Source organism: Solanum verrucosum, unplaced genomic scaffold, assembly GCF_900185275.1.
Source record: "Solanum verrucosum unplaced genomic scaffold, falcon-dt-bn FXZP01000261.1, whole genome shotgun sequence".
Classification (NCBI taxonomy): domain Eukaryota; kingdom Viridiplantae; phylum Streptophyta; class Magnoliopsida; order Solanales; family Solanaceae; genus Solanum; species Solanum verrucosum.
This window is the reverse complement of record NW_026019969.1, coordinates 10,844,995-10,865,706: the sequence shown is the minus strand read 5'-3', so window position 1 is coordinate 10,865,706 and position 20,712 is coordinate 10,844,995. Positions and strand designations below refer to the sequence as shown.

Here is a 20,712-nt window from a genome sequence, read left to right as displayed (position 1 = left end):
CTTTTTATTTCTTTTAACTAGGACGTCCCAAATGTTATCGTATTTTACTAAAAATATTACGTATTATTTTGTAGATAGTTGATCACAACCTTTAAGTATTCATATAATGTAATGTTTTCTCCATCAAATTAAATTATCAATAGTTATTTTAATATTTTTAATAATAATATAAATACTTATATCAAGTTAACATTAAGACGCGATAATCAGTCAAACAATGCTTTAAAAAAATAAGACTGAGGGAGTTTATATTTTGATTTTAAAAACATTTAGTTAAAGTGTAATGATTTTTTTGTACAGGAAGAACCAACAGTGTCATCATTATCGTGATAGAGTTGTATGCATGTCAAGTTAAACTATATTTGATTAAGATATGTTGTGTCTCTCTTATAATACCCACTTTTTATTTTAATTTGATTTAAAGAGACAAACAACAAATAAAGAAAGGACATAAAATACATTGTAATTGACAATTTAAAGGTGATTAGTAAATATTTAACAAAAGTTTGATTCCTTAATAATCTCATATTTATTAATATGAGTATTCCTTTATTTTAGCGATATTCAAGATACTATGATATTGCTATTACAAGACAAATTCTAAATACTATAATATTGGCAGATAAATAGGTCAACTAACGTATCAAATATTGAAATCCTCCTTTTTATATGCTTGTAAAAATCTATATATAGCTAAATGAAAAACTATTGGAATATCAAAACTTCATTTGCTCTTTAACACATGTTACTCTAAGCTTCTTGCATCTGCAGAAAAAATGGCTCAACATTACAAACTGTCCTCCATCTTATTGCTTGCATTTATCTACTTTATACATGACCACATGATTACTACTATAACAGCACGTCGCATTCTACAAACTCCTAGTTTCTCAACGTCCATTACCCCTAGTTTCGCAATGCCTACTACCCCCAGTTTCTCCAATTCCCCCGGTGTTTCAGAGCCTGCTAGCCCAAGTTTCTCCAATTCACCTAGCCTTTCGAAGCCCGAGACTCCTAGTTTCTCAAAATCTGAGACCCCTAGTTTCTCAAAACCCGAGACGCCTAGTTTCTCAACACCTGAGACCCCTCGTTTCTCAAAGCCCGAAACTCCTAGTTTCTCAAAACCTGAAACTCCTAGTTTCTCAAAGCCCGAGACACCTAGTTTCTCAAAGCCCAAAATTCCTAGTTTCTCAAAACCTGAAACCCCTAGTTTATCAAAGCCTGAGATTCCTAGTTTCTCAAAACCCGAAACCCCTAGTTCCCCAAGACTCGAAACTCCTATTTTCTTAAAGCCTGAGACCCCTACTTTCTCAAAGCCCGAAACCCCTACATTTTCAATGCCCAAAACCCTTAGTTTCTCAAAGCCCGAGACCCCCAGATCTCAAAAGCCTGAGACTCCTACTTTTTCAAAGCTCGAGACCCCGATTTTCTCAAAACCAGAGACCCCTAGTTTCTCAAAGCCTGAGACTCCTACTTCTCCAAAGCCTAAAATTCCTACTTTCTCAAATCCCAAAACTCTTACTTTCTCAAAGCCCGAGACCCCAAGTTCTCTGAAGCCTGAGACTCCCAGTTTCTCAAAGCCCGAGACCCCTAGCTTCCCAAAGGCCGAGACTCCTAGTTTCTCAAAGCCTGAGACACCAAGTTCCCCAAAATCTGAGACACCTAGTTTTTCAAAACCCGAGACTCCAACTTTCTCAAAGCCTGAGACTCCGAGTTCCCCAAAGTCTGAGACCCCAACTTTCCCAAAGCCTGAAATCCCAAGTTCTTTAAAACCCGAGACCCCAAGTTCTCCAAATCTTGAGACCTCTAGTTTCTTAAAGCCCGAGACCCCTAGTTTCTCAAAGCCCGAGATGCCAAGTTCCCCAAAACCTGAGACTCCTAGTTTTTCAAAACCTGAGACCCCAACTTTTTCAAAGCCTGAGACGCCGAGTTCCCCAAAGTCCGAGACCCCTGCTTTCTCAAAGCCTGAAATCCCAAATTCTTCAAACCCCGAGACCCCAAGTTCCCCTAAGCCTGTGACCCCTAGTTTTTCAAAGCCCGAAAGCCCTAGCTTCTCAAATCCCGAGACTCCCAGCTTTTCAAAGCCTGAGACCTCAAGTTTCTCTAAGCCCGAGACTCCAAGTTTCTCAAAGCCTGAGACTCCAAGTTCCTCGAAGCCCGATGCGCCAAGTTCACCAACGCCAAGTTCACCAACGCCCGAGATGCCAAGTTTTACAAAACCCGACACTCTTAGTTTCTCAAAACCTGAGACTCCAAATTCTCCAAAGCCCGAGATCCCAAGTTCCCCAAAGCCCGAGATTCCAAGTTCCCTAAAGCCCGAGATTCCAAGTTCCCTAAAGCCCGAGACTCCAAGTTCCCCAAAGCCCGAAACCTCTACTTTTTCAAAACCCGAGACCCCCAATTCTCCAAAGTTTGAGACTTCAAGTTCTCCAAAGCCCGAGACCCCTAGTTTCTCAAAGTCAGAGACTCCTAGTTTCTCAAAGCCTGACATGCCAAGTTCCCCTACGCCTGAGACTCCTAATTTCTCAAAGCCCGAGACTCCAAGTTCTACAAAGACCAAGGCTCCTACTTTTTCAAAACCTGAGACCCCAAGTTCTCCAAAGCCTGATACTCCAAGTTTCTCAACTCCCGAGACTCCTACTTTCTCAAAGCCCGAGACCCCAAGTTCCTCAAAACCCGAGACCTTAAGTTTCTCAAAGCCCGAGACTCCTAGCTTTTTAAATCCCAAGACACCAAGTTCGCCAAAGCCCGAAACATCAGGTTCTCCAAAGTTTCAAACTCCTAGTTCCTCAAAGCCCGAGACTCCAAGTTCTCCAAAGCCCAATACACCTAATTTCCCAGAGCCCGATACCCCAAGTTTCTCAAAGCCCGAGACCCCAAGTTCTGAGACCCTAAGTTTTCCAAAACCCAAAACTCCTAGTTCTGAAAAGCCTGAGACACCAAATTCCCCAAAGCCTGAGACCCCAAGCTCTCCAAATTTTGAGACTCCTAGTTTCTCAAAACCCGAGACCTCTAATTCCTCAAAGCCCGAGATTCCAGCAGCCCCAGAACTCGAGACTCCTAGTGTCTCTATGCCTGAAATACCTAGTGTACCAAAGCGTGACCTACCAACTACCCCAAAACCTAAGATCCCAACTTTTACAAAGACTGAATTACCAGTTGTTTCAAATCCTGAGATTCCTAGTGTGATAAAGACAGAAAATCCAAAACTTTCTAAACCAACATTGTCAACTTCTCCATGAGTAACTATGGTGTTATTCATGTGTCATGACTTGTGCTGCCTAATTGCATATGAATGAGTTGACAATGGGTTAGATGCGAATGGATAAAATATTCGACTAGACGGTATTTTACGTGAATAAAAATGGGTTGAATGATGGATGATATTATAATATCCACTTATTATCTACTCATAAATTGTACAAAATTGAAATTAGTTATTAAATAAAGTGAAGCACTTTCTTTTTCTTTAATTTTTTGTTTTGGTAAGCCAACTTACATTGCTTTTCACTTTGTTAGATGTTTATGTTTTCTTAGTCAATATTATTATATTTAGAAGCTATAGTTTCTAACTTTTGGTACGAAGTTTTTGGATGCTAAAACGGTAGATGCTAAAATTAGAGATCATTGAATTAAACTACAAAAGGTTACATTAGATATACTTTATATATTGGTGTTCAGTTACTTTGAAACAAAATAAATACTATGCACATAGTGGCAACAAAAAACTTGAGGAATTTTATAATGGTAATTACCCACATGATGACTTTATTAATAATTCTCAACTAATATCCGAATAATAGAAATAACTTAAAGATCATTGCAATATTTTTGAACATAAATGCAGAAATTCGACATTATCACATATCTCAAAAGGCTATGATGAATGATTGCAAATATCGTATTTTTTGATCAATTTTATCTTCTAATGCACGTGTGTTTTCTGATGGTAACATTTTTTTCTTTATATAATGTCTTCTCAATATTGCATGATCTATTAAAAAATAATTGTGCATCATTTTTTTTCTATTCTTGTGTACACAAAGAATTGAATATTTTAACTTCACAGCATACACTATACTATTATGCAAAATGATTAAAGATTTGTTGACATTTCAGCACTGTAATTGTCACATTAAAGCACATATTATGCACATTTTAGGACTCCAAAACTTCACTACAAAAAATCTCCACAATTCAACGTATTTTCGAAAAATTCATCAGCACTCTAAATTTCACTATAAATTTTTTTGGTGTACTCATTTACTATGTTTATAAAAAGAAGTTTCTAACATGTAATTTTGTTAGAGTACACCTCTTCAAGCTGTCAATGCCAAGATTAATGTTTTGGTAATTACCTTCCAAATGACTCATTGAGTGTTTAAATTTCTTGAAACTAAATGCACAATGCAAGTTAATATTTAAGGCGATAAATTGCATATTCTTTTCATGTTGTAGTTATTATGAGTAGCAAGTAAATTTATTTCAAATTCATTCTAAAAGTAACAACTTATTATTATGTTAAAAATTAATGCAATAACTAAAACAAATATTGTTAACACATTATTTGGCTACTCTTCCTTCTCAGTTTTTCTTTTATAATTTATAGTAATAGTAACCACTTTCTTCCATCACACTTCAAGAGTATGATTTAAAGGATGAATTAGCATATGTTGAAGTGCCGGTTGAATATTTTGTTCCATAAATACACCTCAATAGAGTGTTGTGTTTGTTAACTGATTGATACCATTTTTTTCAACTCTCTAAAAATGTGATAAATCTTTCAAGTGTAGTTATATTATTCTTATTGCCATTTCTGTGGATTGTACTAGTCTTTTTTGGCTTATTATTTATTGTGATCTTTTAACACATGAACTCCACAACAAAATTACTAAGTTCAGATCTAGTTTTTCATGTTGCATTTGCCCCTGCCTTCTTTGTCACCCTGAAACTCATGATTTGTGCCACCAAAGGTGACTCCACTTCCAAAGCTTGAATTTAAGAAATCTGATCAAGGATTAATAAATATTTATTCCCCTCCATGTCTCTACCTTAATGATATATTGATGATCGATATCTTGTTGGTAGCTAGTCTTTCTATCACTATTGTTCCATACAAAGTCTAATTTTGTCTGCAATCAAGTATTGTTTATTTGTTCCAAGTTGATTTCAACTTTTTATTTCTTTTAACTGGGCGTCCCAATACTCCCAAATGTTATCATATTTTACTGAAATATGGAGTATTATTTTGTCGATAGTTGATTATAACTTTTAAGTATATTCATATAATGTAATGTTTTCTCCATCAAATTAAATTATCAATAATTATTTTAATATTTTTAGTAATAATATAAATACTTAAATCAAGTCAACATCAAGATGCGATATTCAATCAAATAATGTCATATAAAATAGGACTAAGGAAGTTTATATGTTGAATTTTAAAGATATTTAGTGAAAAGTGTAATGATTTTAGTTATTACAAGGTGAAATCAACATTGTCATTCTTATCGTGATAGAGTGATATGCATGTCAAGTTCAATTATGTTTGATTAAAATATGATGTGTCTCTCTTATACCCACTTTTATTTAATTTTATCCTAAAAGAAAAGCTAGAAATAAAGAAATGACATAATTAAAAGACATTGTGATTGATAATTTAAAGGTGATTAGTAAATAGTTTAACAATTGTTTGTTTCCTTAATAATCTCAGATAAGCTAGTAAATCTGAGCATTCCTTTATTCTAGTGATATTCAAGATACTATAATATTGCAATCATAATACAAATTCTAGATATTATAATATTGGCAGATAAATAGGACAACCAACGTATCAAATATTGAAATCCTCCATTTTACATGCCTTTAAAAATCTATATATAGCTAAATGGAAACCAATTAAAATATCAAAATTTTATTTTCTCTTACCACATTTTTCTCTAAGCTTCTTGTATCAGCAGAAAAATGGCTCGGCATTACAACTTGTCCTCCATCCTATTGTTTGTGTTTATCTACTTTGTGCATGACGACATGATAACTACTATAACGGCACGTCGCCTTCTTCAGACCCCTAGTTTCTCAGCGCCAACTACTCCTAGTTTTTCAACGTCCGTTGTCCCAAGTTTCTCAACGCCCACTACCCCCAGTTTCTCAATGTCTGCTACCCCAAGTTTCTCCAATTCCCCCGGTCTTTCAAAGCCTCAGAACCCTAGTTTCTCAAAACCTGAAACACCTAGTTTCTCAAAGCCCAAAACTCCTAGTTTCTCAAAGCCTAAGACACCTAGTTTCTTAAAGCCCGAAATTCCTAGTTTTTCAAAACCTGAGACCCCTAGTTTCTCAACGCCCGCTACCCCAAGTTTCTCCAATTACCCTAGTCTTTCAAAGCCTGAGACCCCTAGTCTTGCTAAGCTTGAGACCCTTAGTTTTTCAAAATCTGAAACACCTAGTTTCTCAAAATCCGAAACTTCTAGTTTCTCAAAGCCAGAAACTCCTAGTTTCTCAAAGTCCGAAATTCCTAGTTTTTCAAAACCTGAAATCCCTAGTTTCTCAAAACCAGAGACCCCTACTTTTTCAAAGCTCGAGACCCCTAGTTTCTTAAAACCTGAGACTCCTAGTTTCTCAAAGCCCGAGACTCCTAGTTTCTGAAAGCCTAATACCCCTAGTTCTCCAAACCTCGAGACTCCAAGTTTCTCCATGCCCAAGACCCATGGTTCACAAAAGTCCGAGACTCCTATCTTCTCAAAGCCTGAGAACCCTAGTGTTTCAAAGCCCAAGACTCCTACATTCTCAAAGCCTGTGACTCTTACTTCCTCAAAGCCCGAGACCCCTACTTTATCAAAGCCTGAGACTCCTACTTTCTCAAAGCCTGAGACCCCAAGTTTCTCAATGCCCAAGACCCCTAGTTCTACAAAACCCAAGATTCCTAGTTTTTCAAAGCATGAGACTCCTAATTCCCCAAAGCTAGAGACCCCTAATTCTCCAAAGCTCGAGACCCTTAATTCTCCAAAGCTCGAGACCCGTAATTCTCCAAAGCTCGAGACCCCTAATTTTTCAAAGCCTGAAACTCTTAGTTTCTCAAAACCTGAGACTCCTACTTTCTCAAAGCCTGAGACTCCTACTTTCTCAAAGCCTGAGACTCCTACTTTCTCAAATCCTGAAATTCCACGTTCTCCGAAGCCCAAGACCCCAAGTTCTCCGAAGCTTGAGACTCCTAGTTTCTCAATGCCCGAGCTCCTAGCTTCCCAAAGCCCGAGACTTCTAGTTTTTCAAAGCCTGAGAACCAAGTTCCCTAAAATCTGAGAGTCTTAGTTTTTCAAAACCCGAGACTTCAACTTTCTCAAAGCCTGAGACTCCGAGTTCCCCAAAGTCTGAGACCCCAACTTTCCCAAAGCCTGAAATCCCAAGTTCTCCAAGGCTCGAGACACCAAATTCCCCAAAGCTTGAGACCTCTAGTTTCTCAAAGCCTGTGACTCCTAGTTTCTCAAAGCCTAAGACTCCAAGTTCATCAAAGCCCGAGTCAACAAGTTCCCCAATGCCCGAGATGCCAAGTTTTTCAAATCCCGAGACTCCTAGTTTCTCAAAGACTAAGACTCCAAGTTCTCCAAATCCCCCAAGTTCCCTAAAGCCAGAAACTCCTAGTTTTTCAAAGCCCGAGACTCCAAGTTCCCCAAAGCCTGAGACCCCTAGTTTCTCAAAGCCCGAGGCTCCTAGTTTTTCAAAGCCCGAGATGCCAAGTTCCCCAAAGTCCGAGACGCCAAGCTCTTCAAAGCCTGAGACCCCAAGTTTCGAGACTCCAAGTTTTCCAAAACCCGAAACTCCTAGTTCCCCAAAGCCCGACACACCAAGTTCCCCAAAGTATAAGACCCCAAGTTCTCCAAATTTTGAGACTCCTAGTTTCTCAAAGCCAGAGATACCTAGTTTCTCAAAACCTGAAACCTCTAATTTCTCAAAGTCTGATATTCCAGCAGCCCCAGAACTTGAGACTCCTAGTGTTTCTAGGCCTGAAATACCAAATGCACCAAATCGTGAGCTACCAACTACCCCAAAACCAGAGATCCCAACATTTACAAATCCTGAATTACCAGTTGTTTCAAATCCTGAGATTCCAAGTGTATTAAAGATAGAAATACCAAAACCTTCTAAACAAACATTGTCAACTTCAATTCTCCCTAAGTAACTATGGTGTTATAAATGTGTCATGACTTGTGCCGGCTAGCAGAGGATTAGATCGCATATGAATGAGTTGAAAATGGGTTAGATGCAAATGGATAAATATTTGACTTGTCGGTATTTTATGTGAATAAAAATGAGTTGAATGATGGATGATTTTAGTATCCACATATTATCTACTCATAAATTGTACAAAAATGAAATTTGCTATCAAATAAAGTGAAGCTCTTTCTTTTTCTGTAATTTTATTTTTTGATAAGCCAACTTACATTGTTTTTCAGATGTTTGTTTTTTCTTAGTCAACATATCTAGAAGCTATAGTTTCTAACTTTTGGTACGAAGTTCTTGGATGCTAAAATTAGAGATCTTTGAATTAAAAAAAAAATCTCCACAATTCAACATATTTTCGATAAATTCATCAGCACTATAAATTCGATGTATAGCATGTTTTATCTGTCATTATACTATATAAGTGTTACATTTATATTCTATATGTACAGCGTAGTAAAGCTATGATTGATCTATTTTACTATATATCATTGGCCGGACATGATCTCTGTTTCTTCTAAATCGTCGTTATTTATCGATCAACTGAACCATTTTTTCCCATCACATTTCGAAAGCATGGAAATGATGAATTAAGTGTTGCGCTGGTTGAATAATACTTTAATTTGGACAATGATAGAAATTGCAGAGAACGTTCTTCCATTGCAACATTCACAAATCATAAGTTTCAAAATATCATCTCATTTTCACTAATCAAATTTGATAGTTTTCATCAGTGAAAAGTTTTAAAGAGAAAATGTTTGCCATGACTAAAAAAAAAGGTTTACACGTAGAATGGGTCAATTTAAAACAAAAGATTTGTCTAGTTTACTTTTTTTTTTTTTAAAAAAAAAAAAACTAAAATATCTCAACAAACTAAATAAAAACTTAAATTCAAATTCATTCTAAAAGTATAAATTTATTATGTTAAAAATCACTGCAATAACTAAAACAAATGTTAAACATTGTTTGGCTACTCTTCCCTGTCGGCTTTTAATTTATTATTTATTCATAGTAATAGTAACCACTTTCTTCCGTCACATATCAAGAGTGATTTAAAGGATAAATTAGCATATATTAAAGTGCCGGTTGAATATTTTGTTCCACAAATATGAAATATTCAATAGAGTGTTGTGTTTGTTAACTGATTAATATCATTTTTTTTTAACTCTCTAAAAATGTGATAAATCTTTCAAATGTGAGCGTCCAATTTTCTTAATATATGAATTTACAATGTAGTTATATTTTTCTTATGCCATTTCTGTAGATTATACTAGATTTTTTTCTCATCAGGTGTTGGACATCTATTTTTGTAGATTTATGTTTTGTTGGTTCAATTTTTAAGATTTTTAATATTAAATAAACATATTTGATATGTAAATTAAAAGTATGAGTTCTGACCAATTATATATTGCGATTTTAGTGATCTTTTTACATATATACTCCACGATAAAATTACTAAGTTCAGATGAATCTAGTTTTTCATTTTGCATTTGCCCTTGCCTGCTTTGTCACCCTGCAACTCGTGATTTGTGCCACCAAATATGACTCCATTCCTGAAGCTCGAACTTAAGACATCTGATTAAAGAATAATAAAAAATGTTTATTTGTTCCAAGTTATAGTATAACTTTTTATTTCTTTTAACTGGTACGTCTCAAATGTTGTCATATTTTATTAAAATATTATTATTTTGTAGATAGTTGATTATAACTTTTAGGGAAAATACATAAAAATCCCCCTGAATTTGATCGGATAACTTACTTTAGTACTTAAACTATACGGGTGTTTAAATACCCCCTTAAAATCTTTGAAGTGATTTTTTTTCCACCCTGAGACTATAACACCACTCTCACCCGCCACGTAAGCGCCACATCACAACCATGTAGGCACCATGTCATTAATCTTTATTTCTTTTTTACTTATTCACTATTTTTTCTTATACACTTTTTAAAATTAATTATATCAATTAATTAATTTATTTATAAATGCATACCCCTCCACCCCCTCTCTTTCTTCTTCCTTGTTATTCTCCATTATTCCAACCTTCAATACTTTCTTTTCTTCTTCTTCACTATTCAACAATTTTTTAAGTCACTTTAAAGAAGAAATTCACATTATCTTCTTCGAACCCTCCCAACGAATTTACCCTCTTGGAGAATGGATTTTTTTGAAAGCCAATTTTTTCTTGACAACTCAAATAAGAAATGAAAATTGCATAAGAAAGTTGATCCAAAAAAAATATAAATTTTATGAGAAATGTTTGAATGATCTAGAAATCAAAATGGGTCGCTCAAAATTTAAGAAAGTTTACATTTACCAAATCGATACAAATAATAGAGTGAAATCGACGTCAATAAAATGACATTGCTATTGAATTTTACGGATTAGTAAAAGATTAGTGGAATGAAAATAGTGGATAGAGGTGGGGAAGAAGATGGAGGAAGAGATGTTTTAATGGAGAAAAATGTGTATTGAAGAAGACAACAAAATAAAAAAAAAATAATTAAAGAAAATAAAAAGGGGACCCACTAATTTCATTTACCTCTTAATAAGAAAATTTACATATTTTAAAGATTTAATATATATAAAAAAAACTATTTAAATAATTTGTTATATATTTTCCAATAAAAAAAGGCCATCTGTAGGGCTTTAAAAATTAAGTTTTTTTTTCTCTTTTTTCACGCACTTTCAGGAGAGTGCACTCACTCTCTCTGCCACATCATCCCTTAGGGGGTGTTTTAATCACTTAAAAGATGTTGAGGGGTATATAAACACCCGTGTAGTTTAAGTATTAAAGTAAGTTTTCGTGCCAAGTTCAGAGGGAATTTTATGTCTTTTCCCTAACTTTTAAGTATATTCATATATAATGTAATGTTTTCTCCATCAAATTAAATTATCAATAGTTATTTTAATATTTTTAGTAATAATATAAATACTTAAATCAACTTAATATTATGATGTGATATTTAATCATAATGCCTTAAAGAATAAGACTAAGGGAGTTTATATGTTGATTTTATAGATATTTGGTGAAAAGTGTAATGATTTTGGTTCAAATATGTTTGATACAGATATGATGTGTCTCTTTTATACCCACTTTTTTTTATTATTATTTATTCAAAGAGAAAAGCTACAAATAAAGAAAGGACATAAAAGACATTGTGATTGAAATTTCGGAAGTGATTAGTAAATATAGCTTAACAAATGTTTGCTTCCTTTATTCTAGCAATATTCAAGATACTATAATATTGCTATCACAATACAAATTCTAGATACTATAATAATGGCAGATAAATAGGTCAACTAACGTATCAAATATTGAAATTCTCCCTTTTAGATGCCTTTAAAAATCTATATATTGCTAAATGGAAAATTATTAGAATATCAAAATTTTATTTGCATTGCTCTTACAACATTTTTCTCCAAGCTTGTTGCATGTACCTAAAAATGGCTCAGCATTGTAACTTGTCCTCCATCTTATTGCTTGCATTTATCTATATCATGCATAACCACATGATAATTACTATAACAGCACGTCACCTTCTTCAGACTCCTAGTTTCTCAACGCCCGCTACTCCTAGTTTTTCAATGCCCTCTACCCCAAGTTTCTCAACACCCACTACCCCCAGTTTCTCAACACCCACTACCCCCAGTTTCTCAACGCCAGCTACCCCAAGTTTCTCTAATTCCCCCAGTCTTTCAAAGCCTGAAACCCCTAGTTTTTCAAAATCCGAAACACCTAGTTTTTCAAAGCCCGAAACTCCTAGTTTCTCAAAGCCTGAAATACCTAGTTTCTCAAAATCTGAAACCCCTAGTTTCTCAATTCCCGCTACCCCCAGTTTCTCCAATTCCCCTAGTCTTTCAAAGCCTGAGACCCCTAGTTTTTCAAAACCTGAAACACCTAGTTTTTCAAAGCCCGAAGCTCCTAGTTTCTCAAATCCCGAAACTCCTAGTTTTTCAAAGCCTGAAACTCCTAGTTATTCAAAATTTGAAACCCCTAGTTTCTCAAAACCTGAGACCCCTACTTTTTCAAAGCCTGATACCCCTAGTTTCTCAAAACCTGAGATTCCTAGTTTCTCAAAGCCTGAGACCGCTAGTTCTCCAAAGCTCGAGACTCCTACTTTTTCAAAGCCTGAGGCTCCTACTTTCTCAAAGCCTAAGACTCCAAGTTTCTCCAAGCCCGAGACCCCTGGTTCACCAAAGGCCAAGACCCCTACCTCCTCAAAGCCTGAGACCCCTAGTATTTCAAATCCCGAGACTCCAAGTTTCTCCAAGCCTGAGACCCCTACCTTCTCAAAGCCTGAGATCCCAAGTTTCTCAAAGCCCGAGACCCCTAGTTCTCTAAAACTCGAGATTCCTATTTTTTCAAAGTCTGAGACTCCTAGTTCCCCAAAGCCAGAGACCCTTAATTCTCCAAAGCTCGAGACCCCTAGTGTTTCAAAGCCTGAAAGCCCTAGTTTCTCAAAACCTGAGACTCTTACTTTCTCAAAGACTGAGAATCCTAGTTCTCCAAAGCTAGAAACCCCTACTTTCTCAAATCCTGAGACTCATACTTTATCAAAGCCCAAGATTTCTAGTTCCCCAAAGCCTGAGACCCTTACTTTCAACAAGCCTGAGACTCCTACTTTCTTAAAACCTGAGACCCCTAGTTTTTCAAAGCCTAAGACCCCAAAGTCTCCAAATTCTGAGACTTCAAGTTCTTCACAGCCTGACACTCCTAGTTTCTCGAAACCTGAGGCCCTTACTTTCTTAAAGCCCGAGACCCCAAGTTCCCCAAAGTCTGAGACCCCAAGTTTTCCAAAGCTTGAGACTCCTAGTTTCTTAAGTCCTGAGACTCCTAGTTTCTCAAATCCCAAGACCCTAAGTTCCCCAAAGCCTGAGATGCCAAGTTTAGCGAAGCCTAAGACTCCTAGTTCTGCAAAGCCTGAGACAACAAGTTCCTCAAAGCCTGAGACTCCTACTTTCTCAAAGCCTGAGACTCCAAGTTCCCCCAAGCCCGAGACCCCAAGTTTCCCAAAGCCGAAAATTCCAAGTTCCCCCAAACCTGAGACCTCAAGTTCTCCAAACCCCGAGACTCCTACTTTCTCAAAGCCCGAGCCGCCAAGTTCCTCAAAGCCAGAGACTCCAAGTTTCGAGACTCCTAGTCTCTCAAAGCCCGAGACTCCAAGTTTCCCAAAGCCTGAGATGCCAAGTTCCCCAAAGTTTGAGATCCCAAGTTCTCCAAAGCCCGAGACTTTTACTATCTCAAAGCCGGAGACCCCAAGTTCTCCAAAATCCGAGACGCCAAGTTCCCCAAAGTCCGAGACGCCAAGTTCCCCAAAGTCCGAGACGCCAAGTTCCCCAAAGTCCGAGACTCCAAGTTACCCAAAGCCCGAGAGCCCAAATTCTCCAAATCTCGAGACCCCAAGTTTCCCAAAGCACGAGACTCCAAGTTCCCCAAAGTCCGAGACTCCAAGTTCTCCAAAGCCCGAGACTCCTAGTTTCTCAAAGCCAGACATACCTAATTTTTCAAAACCCGAGACCTCTAATCTTTCAAAGCCAAAGATTCCAGAAGTCCCAAAACCCGAGATTCCTAGTGTCTCTAAGCCTGAAATACCAAGTGTGCCAGAGCGTGAGCTACCAACTACCCCAAAACCTGAGATCCTAATTTTTACAAAGCCCGAATTACCAGTTGTTTTAAATCTTGAGATTCCAAATGTGATAAAGACAGAAATTCCAAAACTTTCTAAACCAACAGTGTCAAGTTCTCCGTGAGTAACTATGGAATTATATATGTGTCATGACTTGTGCCGGCTTATGGACGGATTAGATCGCATATGAATGAGTTGAGAATGGGTTAGATGCGAATGGATAAAATATTCGATTTGTCGGTGTTTTATGTGAATAAAAATGGGTTGAATGATAGATTATTTTAGTATCCACATATTATCTACTCAAAAATTGTACAAAACTGAAATTTGCTATCAAATAAAGTAAATAACTTTCTTTTTCTTCAATTTTTTTTTATAAGCCAGCTTACATTGTTTTCACTCTATTAGATGTTTGTTTTTTCTTAGTCAACATATCTCGATGCTATAGTTTCTACGTACGAAGTTTTTGGATGCTAAAACTGTAGATGCTAAAACTATATATATATATATACTTTTTTAATAATTCTTAACTAATATCCGAATTCCTCTATTGTTATAGCGAATGATTACACCAAATCAATGCAACTTACAATAGGTGAGTGGTTCAATGAAGTAAATTGTCTACTTTCTGCGTTACAAATTGTTTGTCTTGTTTTAACAAATCACGTGATTTTTGTATTCTTTGCTTCAACAGATTTTTTCTCTCTGTTTCTCCCAACATATTTATTTACATACGCTTTGCTTATATGTACAAGTATGGGTACATGATTTTTTTTGGAATGTGTATGTATAATTCTTTCTTATGTTGCTTCGACATTGTTCCCATATTGTTCAACAAATACAGTACTGTATAAACTAAAATCTTTTTAGTACAATAAGTAACTCAGCTTATAATTTCCGTGCTCTAATTAATTCATTAACCACTCACCCAACTGCTACTTTTCTTCTTCCTTATATATTATACGTGCTACTATTATTATTCTTTGATAATAATTGAAGACATAATAATCATGAGAGACTAATAAATTTTTGGTGCTATAAAGCTTACTGCATAACTGTTTTTGGATACTTTAATGTGAAATGGAGAATTTGGGAGAAAATAATAGTAAGATACAAGTAGTACTACTCTAATTAATTAGCTTGTCCAAGAAATTCGTGAGATGTCCTTATTGTACGTACAACCCTTTTTCAACCAAACAAAGTTTAGAAATCATGTAAACTGAAAATGATCTCGTATGATTACCTATAAATTGAACAAAAGAAAATGATTTTTTTCAAATCTCTTACGTGTAAAAATGAAAATATGTATAAAAAAAAACAAAAAACTAAAGTCTAAACATAACATAATTGTATGTTTTAGGATCATTCAATTATGTGCATAGCTTGATCCAGTTATAAGATGCAGGTAGTGGTTGGTCTACAGTAATTTAACCAAATCTTGTGAAGCAATTGAGCTTTAGAACATGAGCTGTATTGTATATGAATAATGCTGCTGGAAAGACGACTTTAAAAATTCTATGAAATTTGATTTATATTATACCTATTGATGTGGTTGGTGGGACGGTTGCAAACTATTTATGTTTATCCAGATGCATCGAGTTCAAACTCTAAAAATAGAAATTTACGTGATAAAATAAGTTATCTGATGTGAATCTGAATTATTCGGACAAGTGAAAAGTTAATTTCTTGTTGCGACTGGTGTCACTGTTTTTCATTTTATCTTTTCTTTAGTCTGTTCTGTTCCTTTCTGGACAGCCTTTTGGTTGTTGTTTTTAAAGCCAATTTAATGGCATCAACGCTCATCGAATAGTAACAGCTAGCCACATTTAAGAGACCAAAGGATTCATCTCAATAAATTAAAGCTGTATCGATTAAATTCCTACTCCAAATTAAACTACCATCGATACGCGTTTAGTTTAGCATTTCGGACTTGTATATTCTTTTTCAATTTACGTGACTCTATTTCTTTTTAATTAGTATAAAAAGAATGATTTCTTTTTTAATTTTACCTAGAATCTCATAGTAACATAATCAAAATTTAATTTACAATTGTTTTGCAATATTCATTGAGATCAAATGCGGAGAAAAATTTTAGTTGAATGATTGATTTGTCATTTGATACTTGATAAAGTATATACTTTTATCAAGTGTCAAGATCACTTATATTTTTTTAATAAATAAACTTAAATCTTAACATTCCATGTGTATCTATTCCCTCCGTTTCATAATATGACTATTTTTAGCTTGGACATATTCATTAAAAAAATTAAATATTTTTATTAATTTACCCTTAATTAAATGTCTTGAAAAAAGAGTAGTTCTTTAACAAAAGCTACTATTTAAATAAGCATAAAATTGGGAGGAAAAAAAAAAAATTCTTGATTTTGTGATCAAATGGAGGGAGCATTACACTGGACAAGAATAACGTGAAGTTCATGTTACATATATAAACAAGTGCTTGATAGAAAATAACATGAAAATTGAAGAAGTGTCAATAACTAAAGGAATATGGAAAAAAAAAAAAAAAAAATGAAGATGGGTGTAAGTTGGAGGGTAAACAGATCTTTTTAATTAATGCTAATAACGGAGGGAGTAATGAATGATTCGTAGTCAAAAGAGAATAATGGAATAGGGATTTAAGTTGATATTCTCAACCACATAGGAGGGTGAACATATTGAATGCTCATTATGTTTCTATTCCCATACTCTATATAACTTACCCAAAACCCCTGTACACCAAATCAACATTTAACAAAAAGAGTAGTATTTTCTTACAAAAAAAATGGCTTCTTCATCCAAGATCAATGTCATGATAGCTGTTGTCGTGCTTGTTGTATCAGTAATGTCAATTGGGGAAGCGACAGCAGCTCGGCGTATTCAGCAAATGGGTGGTTTTCCCTCATTCCCTATGCCTACTAATCCAGGTTTTCCTACTCCATCAACTGGCTTTGGTGGTTTCCCCTCATTCCCTATGCCTACTACTCCATCAACTGGCTTTGGTGGCCTGCCTACTTTTCCATTTCCCTCATTCCCCAACACTCCAGCTGATCCCAATGTTCCTGCACAAACCACTACTCCTTGAAATGTGACATCATATCTTCTGATGATGCAATTAACTTCTAATTATGTGTTTCAATTGTTTAAATTAAATTGCTTAGTGAAGCAATTGTTGCTTAATGTTTGTTGTTATTTATGTATCTACCTTCATTATCATTTACTTATGAAAAACATTATCTTAACTTTTTTTCCTTTTCGCCTAACCCAACATTTCCAAGTTGAGTCTATTGGGGTTCTGTTTAAGGAAGAAAAACTAATAAAGGCCATTAAATAGCCAATAATTCAACTAAGATCTAATAATGCAAAACTGTTTTCATTTCACATTCCTCACCCACAATGTCACCTACAATTTTTAAAAATCAATTTGGATATTGTTAAAAAAAGTGGACTTGCTCAACTGACTCTCAAAAGGTAGTTCATGATTCATGAGGTAGAACTGAACAGCACTAAATAAATGAGACAATAAGAAGAGGACCACATAACATAAAGTTTCAACTACCACATAAGAAATAAAATAAAGAATTGAGAATGGGTGAGGATCTAATGTAATGTTAATAAATTAAAACTTAGGTCTAAGTCAACCTTTAAAATAAGTTCACGAGGTAAGCAATGGTCAAGAGTCAGAGACAATGTAAAGTGATACAAAATATTTCTGAGTAGAACTTTATACTTTTAAATTCTTAAGGGTAAATGTAAAACTGTTTTTATTAGTAGTGATTTCTTCAAAGGCATGTAAAAATAAGAATGGACAACTAATATGAGACGGGGGAGTATATAAATGTGCGATTGTTTCACTTGATCAACACCGCGCTACAAATTCACTTGTAAATGTTTTTATTCCGACATGATTTAATGTAGCAAATAGGAATATATGAAGATACAAAAAAGATCCCAACTTTTAAATAAAAGGATAGAAGATGAAAAACATTAAATAAATCACACAACAGTCTTCATGCCAACACAAACAAAGTAGAATTAAACAACAAATGGCTCAAACAGGAGAGCCAAAGCCACTGATGAACACTGACCACATGATACACGAAATGAACAACAATAACAAGAGACTGATAAAGGACAAAGCTAAATCAAGTGTCTTAGATTCAACTCCACCATTGGTGCACTGCAACTCCTTCATCTATTAACTTCCCATACAATGTCAAACATTGCCAATAAGCCCTCTTTTGGCTTCCATTTTCCTCTTCATCATCATCATTATCAACTTCTTCCAATTGGTTTCTGCAGTGCAAGAACAACTCATCTACCAAACATATTGCTTTCTTCTTGATCATTTCCTCCACCACTTCTGCTTCTGCCTTCATCACAACATAGTCCTCTTCCTTCACATTTTTGCTCAACCATTCTGCTGCCCCAACTAAGGCTACTCCATCCCCTGATTGCTCTGACTCTTGGATTTCGACATCCAAGTTGTAAATCTCGAAATCTTGATTATTTGCAGGGTAGCTCCTCTTAAACCATTCTGTTACCCCATTTTTCTCATCAGAAATGAAGACTCTTCGAGGGTAATTCTCAAGAGAATCACCTAGCAACTCAGGAAGAAACTTCATCTTCCTTGAAAATGATTTCAGCAATGCCCTTTTTGGCGGTTCGAGCAACACATCCTCTAATCCTTTCAATGCAACTTTCTTAGCCTCAGGTGTGCTTCCACAAACAATGTCCTTTTTCTGTGAATTCAGCTCAGCATTTCGTACCCCAGTTTTCCTAACTCCCACCAAAGTCTTGTCAAATCGTCGAATATACACGATTCTGTAGTTTGCTAGAGCTTTAAGCTCAGCTAAAGGATCATTGGTGAGTTGAGTTATAACAATGCCACCAATCTTGAGCACACGATCAATGAACTTACTGTTCCATTCAGTCTGAGCAATTGCAAAATCGAATGTCTCATTTGGAATCGAACTCTTGTAATCCATATCCGAATCAAGCACCAAATCAACCGCATTGTCATTCAACAATTCCAAATCTTTGACCAAATGATCATTCTCAGAGCTCAAAACAAGTCCTTTATGCCCCTTCTTAACAAGGCCTTCATCTGCCAAATCGCGAAAAAGATTATGCAACACATTGAAGTCCCTCCCATCAGAATTCACATAAGAATCGTCAATTACATCGAATGAACCTCTTAGTATGGACCCAATTGACGGCATTATAAAAAGAACCATTGCAAAGAACAAAGACCGTGACATAATCCTTAAAGCCCTCGAATCTGGTAGCTTAATAATCAAAACGGTGTCTTGATTCAACCCAATTTTCAACTCGGGAAAATGATTCCCCTTGATTTCCCCTCTTTTGGGGCAATACCCAAGACCAAAATCCATGCTTTTACGACAAACCGATCGGAAGAGTCTGTAAAAACTGATCGTACCTTGTGCTACAAGAACAGAGAGAGAGAGAGAGAGAGAGAGAAAGGGGGGGAAATCCAGCGACGGAAAAAAAGGTGAATTTAGCGAGTACAAAACCTAGCGGCGGTGTGATTGCCACCCACAAGAGCAACACGGGTAGATTTGATTCTACTCCAAAGGAGCAACAATTGTCTAATTCTAGCAACCTCCATGTTTTTTTCTGTTTGAAGCATTCAATAAAAAGGTCAAGAAAACCCCATGGAAAATTGAGTTTCTAGGTACACCCAGAAATGAAATTAGATGATCTAGAACTCAACTAACATCAACAATTAAGGGGAAAAAATAACCTTTTTTTCTTTAAGAGAAAAAAAATGTGGAAGAGATGATGATGAAGAAGAAGATGATGAAGCATAGATCTTGGAAACGGATGGATTTAATAGAGCTGTTTTGCATGCGTGTGGGGACTTGAGGGCCGTTACTTTGTTGTTCTGCTATTTTTTCGTTTTACCTCCTACTTTTTTTTTTTTACCGTGTTTAGAAACTTTACGCCTACAGTAAAATTTTATGGGTAAAAAAAATTTACACGTACAGATGATAAATATATGCTTATTAATTAGTTACAGTCAAATATAAATTATTTGACTGTAAATATTTTTGTTTGGTAAGGAAATAATCTTCAATACATGTTCCACCCAGGGTATTTATGCAATAATTTAGGACAAAGCTATTAATTTAATTAAGAGCATAGCATACGTAGAAGACAGGTAGATAATCGTCAACAGACAAAAGTATTTTTCTATATTTTTATCGAACTTGAAGGAAGAACTAGTAATATAGTTGAATTTAAATGAAAATACTCAGAATGTGTATGGTTCTTTTTAGAAAATAGCATATATATTTTTTTTTTCAAAATCTCCACTTCTAAGTACTTTCTGCTTTCATTTTTACTTTTCTCATATACGAAAAATCAGCACCCATTTTTACTTGTTACTTTAAGTATATTAGGCGAAAAAATATATTGTTATTTTTTATTTATTTTTATATTTTACCTTCGACATTAATTATTTATTTTTCAAATCATTTTCTAAACCTCAGACTATACATCATCAATTAACATATGTATTGTAATAAAATATTCATATTAATCATTATTTCTTAAAAAATACACAAAATCTTAAAAAAAAAAAAAGTGAACAGTGAGACTCACTTTGAGAGTATGTCTTATATAAGTCCATTGAAAACATGAGATTTTTTGTTAATGAACATTTGCATGCCACTTTTTTATTTACACCTTTTACAATATTAATTTATTTTTTTTTGTTTATATCAATCGCATAAACCTGAATTGAACAAAAAAAGAAAATAAAAAAACTGTTCATAGTGAAAAAATTAGCCATAAAAGTTGGGAGTAGTATATTAGGCCATGCAGGCAAAATAGATTATCAATCAATCC

The 20,712-nt window shown here is 35.1% G+C and overlaps 3 protein-coding genes and 1 pseudogene across 3 annotated transcripts; 3 read left to right on the top strand and 1 right to left on the bottom strand.

Moving 5' to 3' along the window:
* The first annotated feature begins 776 nt into the window (after positions 1–776).
* Positions 777–3,242, top strand: LOC125815014 (proline-rich extensin-like protein EPR1). The gene is made up of 2 exons (XM_049494431.1): positions 777–2,650; positions 2,897–3,242. The coding sequence occupies exons 1-2, from the start codon at positions 777–779 to the stop codon at positions 3,240–3,242; spliced, it is 2,220 nt and encodes a 739-aa protein (XP_049350388.1).
* Positions 3,243–5,964: 2,722 nt separating this feature from the next.
* LOC125815013 (proline-rich extensin-like protein EPR1) lies at positions 5,965–8,176 on the top strand (annotated as a pseudogene).
* Positions 8,177–11,662: 3,486 nt separating this feature from the next.
* Positions 11,663–13,969, top strand: LOC125815012 (proline-rich extensin-like protein EPR1). Its single transcript, XM_049494429.1, has one exon. The coding sequence runs from the start codon at positions 11,663–11,665 to the stop codon at positions 13,967–13,969; it is 2,307 nt and encodes a 768-aa protein (XP_049350386.1).
* A 3,829-nt stretch (positions 13,970–17,798) lies between these two features.
* Positions 17,799–19,666, bottom strand: LOC125816282 (uncharacterized). Its single transcript, XM_049495870.1, has one exon. The coding sequence runs from the start codon at positions 19,233–19,235 to the stop codon at positions 18,003–18,005; it is 1,233 nt and encodes a 410-aa protein (XP_049351827.1). The 5' UTR covers positions 19,236–19,666; the 3' UTR covers positions 17,799–18,002.
* Between the last annotated feature and the right edge of the window lie 1,046 nt (positions 19,667–20,712).

What these genes read in the sequence shown, in the direction of transcription:
- LOC125815014 (XM_049494431.1), top strand. Translation starts at nt 777, where the DNA reads ATGGCTCAACATTACAAACTGTCCTCCATCTTATTGCTTGCATTTATC. An exon ending in GAGACTCCTACTTTCTCAAA is followed by an intron (nt 2,651 to 2,896) that starts GCCCGAGACCCC and finishes TGAGACCCTAAG; the next exon opens with TTTTCCAAAACCCAAAACTC.
- LOC125815012 (XM_049494429.1), top strand. Translation starts at nt 11,663, where the DNA reads ATGGCTCAGCATTGTAACTTGTCCTCCATCTTATTGCTTGCATTTATC.
- LOC125816282 (XM_049495870.1), bottom strand. Translation starts at nt 19,235, where the DNA reads ATGGATTTTGGTCTTGGGTATTGCCCCAAAAGAGGGGAAATCAAGGGG.